At 42.9% G+C, this 4,026-nt stretch overlaps 1 protein-coding gene across 1 annotated transcript in view; it reads left to right on the top strand.

Annotated features, from left to right (window-relative positions):
- Positions 1-34: 34 nt before the first annotated feature.
- Positions 35-4,026, top strand: part of LOC109935536 (sphingosine-1-phosphate transporter SPNS2-like) — a 17,518-nt gene continuing 13,526 nt past the window's right edge. The window contains exons 1-2 of the mRNA XM_048593561.1: positions 35-225; positions 1,263-1,414. Of these exons, the coding sequence (XP_048449518.1) occupies positions 208-225; positions 1,263-1,414 (170 nt within the window). The 5' untranslated portion in view covers positions 35-207. The remainder of the gene's footprint in view (positions 226-1,262; positions 1,415-4,026) is intronic.

Below are 4,026 nucleotides of genomic sequence, written 5' to 3'. Positions count from 1 at the left end.
TTTGACCAATCCCTGCACTCTCTCTGCAGCCACTTCCTTTAAAACACTTGGTTACACGTTGTCAGGTCCTGGAGATTTCTCTGCCTTTTGTCCCATCAGTTTATCAAATACCTTGTTTCTCATAACAGAAACTGTTGCAAGATCTTTCCTCCCACTGACATCTTGCTTATCTGTTATCTTTGAGATGGAGTGAGATATATATTTGTCATGTTACTAGCCATGCAGGTACTGCAATGTACTGTTTTGAAAAACAGTTTTTGATGCATTCTACAAATTTGTCTTCCATGCCACCCTCACTCATCCAATTTGTCCAGCCAATATTCGGATTATAATCACCCGCTAACAATTATAATGCCCTTTTGGACACACTTCCATTAATTCCAAATTTATACTCTGTCCTCCAGTGAGGTATCTGTTTGGAATCTGTCGAACCATTCTGACCCATGACTTCCTTCCCTTGCCATTCCTTACTTCAACCAAACTGATTCCACATCATGCATCTATATCACTACCCACACCCATTGTTAACAAAGCTCCTTACCTTTTTTCTTTTGCCTAATCTTCTGTAGCATTGAATGCTGTCGAATACTGAGTTCCTAGACTTAGTCACCTTGCACCCATGTCTCTGTAATAGCTGTCAAGTTATATTCATTTATTTCTGTTTGTACCTTTTACTCCTTTATCTTGTAACAAATGCTGTGTGCTTTCAGATAAAAAGCCTTAAGCTTTGACTTTTTAACCAGTTTATTACTTACTTGGGGTCAGTTAGCACAGGTTGGCGATGCAGAGTGACGCTAACAGTGTAGATTCAATTTCTGCACTGGCCGAGTTCCCCTCGACCTCTCCCCTCGCCTGAGGCATGGTGACCCTCAGGCTAAACCATCACCGTGTCGTCTCTTCAGTAAGAGAGCAGTCCTGTGGTCTGGTAGGACTGTAGTGACTTTATTCTTACTCTGGTTTTAACTTCAGCTGAACTATTCTTCCTCCATTTTCTACCACATCCTGTCTCACTTTGATTATTGGCCACATGCATTCATTCCCAGATTAATATCGGATTGTGTGTAGCTTGGCTGTGTGAGTTGCTGCCTGTTGGAACTACCTGATTCATTTCACATCAGTGTGTGGACTGGGCTGTGGGAGTTCGGAGGAGTAAGGGGCAGTCTCTTCACCCACAACAAACCGGCCTTGCTGAATGAAGTTTGTTACTGTGACTTTAACTTCCACTGACCGACCATCACTTCTCAATGATTTTTCTCCTTTAGTATTTCTGGGTGCTGGTCTTTTGCTGTGCCTTAGTTGGTATTGGGGAGGCCAGTTACTCAACCATTGCCCCCACCATCATTGCTGACCTCTTTGTGGATGATGCAAGGACCTTGATGATCTCCATCTTCTACATTGCCATCCCAGTGGGAAGGTAAGTGTGCTCATGATGGATTTTCCTGAGTATATTATAATAATTTTAATAATTTCAAGATGTCTCAGTCAAAACCTATAACATTCTAATAGGACTAAACAGGACAAACATAGGAAAGATGATCCCAATGACCGGGGAGTACAAAACCAGGGGTCACAGATTAAGAATACGGGGTTGGCCATTTAGCACTGAGATGAGGAGAAATGTTTTCACCCAGAGAGTGGGAATCCTGTGGAATTCACTGCCACAGAAAGCAGTTGAAGCTAAAACATTGAATACTTTCAAGAAGGAGTTAGATATAGTTCTTAGGGCTAACGGGTAGGGGGGAGAAAGCAGTATCACGACACTGAGTTGCTGGATCAGCCGTGATCCTAATGGAGCAGGCCCCAATTGCTGAATGGCCTACTCCTGCTCCTATTTTCTGTGTGTCTGTGGTCTCTTTGGGAATAGAATAAAACAAAACAACATGGCTTAGACTCCAACAGCTGGAGCCGTAGAACCTTCTGGAAGGTTCTCACAGCATCGCTGCGTTCCTTAATTAGGCAGAGTAAGCAGAGGTGGTGTGGAACTATTTCACCAGTGGGACTGATGTCGATGGGTGTCTGTGCCAACTGGAGTGCCCACCAGGAATGATGGGGATGGGTAACATAGCACCAGCCTTGCTCACCACTTGGACAACTGGAAACCGGAAGCTCTGATCCAATCACCCACACCTTCACAAAGCAAAACTAACATCATGATTTTAAATGGGAGGAGTGACTGGGCTCACGCAGTGAGGACTTGATGAGCTCCAGCCTGCTTCCACGCTGTAGGGATTCTATAATTCTAAGGTACTTACCCAGGAAGGCCAAAGAATGGTCAGAATGTGGAACTCGACCACAGTTTAAGTGAATGGTACAGACCTATTGAAGATGAAAGTAGACCAGCCCTCAATGGCAAATTTAAAACATGGGAAGGAGGCTTGAGTGGAGCATTCAGCATGAGCTGGTGGGCTGAATAGCCTGTTTTTGTGCTATCTATCTGATGTAATCTGCTTCACAACTTGCAAGTTCTGTGACCAAAGGAGAGTGAATTTTGATGGGACTCAATTTGCATTTTCTTCATAATTCCTCTTTAGGACCTTAGAGGAGTCAATACCAGCAAAATAACAAATTGTGTTTTTGGTGGTATAACACTGACCATCTTAAAACAAAACTATTTATAATCAATGACAAGACTGGAAACACAATGCTTTGTTGTCTGTTGTGTCCTGCTCAAGGCCAGGTCCTATCTCAAATTCTTCAGCTGTTTCGATGGGGAAGAGTAGCTGAGTTGGTTTCTCATTAGGTTCCTCACAGCTTTTATCTTTCGACAAATATCTGACAATGGGGCTGTCACCAAGATGATAGAGTCTCAATCTCTTTTACAATGGGGACAATCCCAACCAGTGAGTATAAATTTCTCCACTGGACGTCAACTCAGTATTGAGCCCTGGTCAAATAGAACATCTCCTCATGCAATCCAAATGCTTTTCTCTATCTCAAACATTTGACAGATTTAAACAAAATAAGCAGATGGAAGGTATCGCATACAAAGGTAAAATAAAGAACTGCAGATCCTGGGTATCTGAAGCAGAAGCAAAAATTTCTACTTTTGTTTACACATGAATGAATGTCTTTATCATAGTTTTCATAGTTTTTAATTTTCAACAAAGCAAGTGGCTACAACTCATTCCATAAATTGACGTCAACCAAAAAAGGTTGTACAGCATGGAAACCGGCCCTTTGGCCCAATTTGTCCATGCTGACCAGGTTTCCTAAACTGAACTATTCCCATTTGCCTGCATTTGGCCCATATCCCTCTTAAACCTTTCCTATCCATGTCCATGTCCAAATGTGCTTTAAATGTTGCCATTGTACATGCCTCTACTACTTCCTGTGGCAGCTTGTTCACTACACTCACCACCCTCGATGTGACATGAAAAAGTTGCGTCTCGAGTCCTTTTTTAAAATCTTTCCTCTCTCGCCTTAAACTTATGCTGTCTAGTTTTGGACTCCCCTACCCTGAAGAAAAGATCTTGGCTATTCACCCTATCCATGCACTGCACCTCCCCCCCTCCCCCCCCATCACCAATGATTTTATAATCCTCTATAAAGGTCACCCCTCAGGTACAAATGTAGGCATCACTTGTCCTCTGTCGAAGTCCCAGGACCTTGGTGGATATGTAGGACTGTGAATCTATTTCCTACAAGCAGTGGCCACTCTACAATGAGATATGTTTGACTCCTTTAATTAGAATTGGCTGCATTGGTTGGTGAATGTTCTCCACAGTTGGTGACTTTCGGAGACTGTGGGGGTAATGGTGATGGTTCGCATGACTGGCGTCATTGACCAAGATGGGTGTAAACAGTCAAATAAAAAGACATGTGTTTGTTAATGAGTTCAGCTTCAGATGGAGTCCAGCTTTCTGCCATTGAAACTACTGATTTAAGCTGGGAGGAGGATCGTGGCAGAATTCCGAGGTGAGGCGGTCAAAGGGGTTGTTGGACAGAATGAACTTTGCTAAATTGAAGTGTTGAGATACTACAGAGTGAAACTGTTTTATTTGTTCTGTTGTAGTGGTCTGGGTTACA

Source organism: Rhincodon typus, unplaced genomic scaffold (genome assembly GCF_021869965.1).
Source record: "Rhincodon typus isolate 14 unplaced genomic scaffold, sRhiTyp1.1 hic_rhity00003118, whole genome shotgun sequence".
Lineage (NCBI taxonomy): Eukaryota > Metazoa > Chordata > Chondrichthyes > Orectolobiformes > Rhincodontidae > Rhincodon > Rhincodon typus.
The sequence above is the reverse complement of the archived record's forward strand: the minus strand, read 5'-3'. Positions and strand labels throughout refer to the sequence as shown.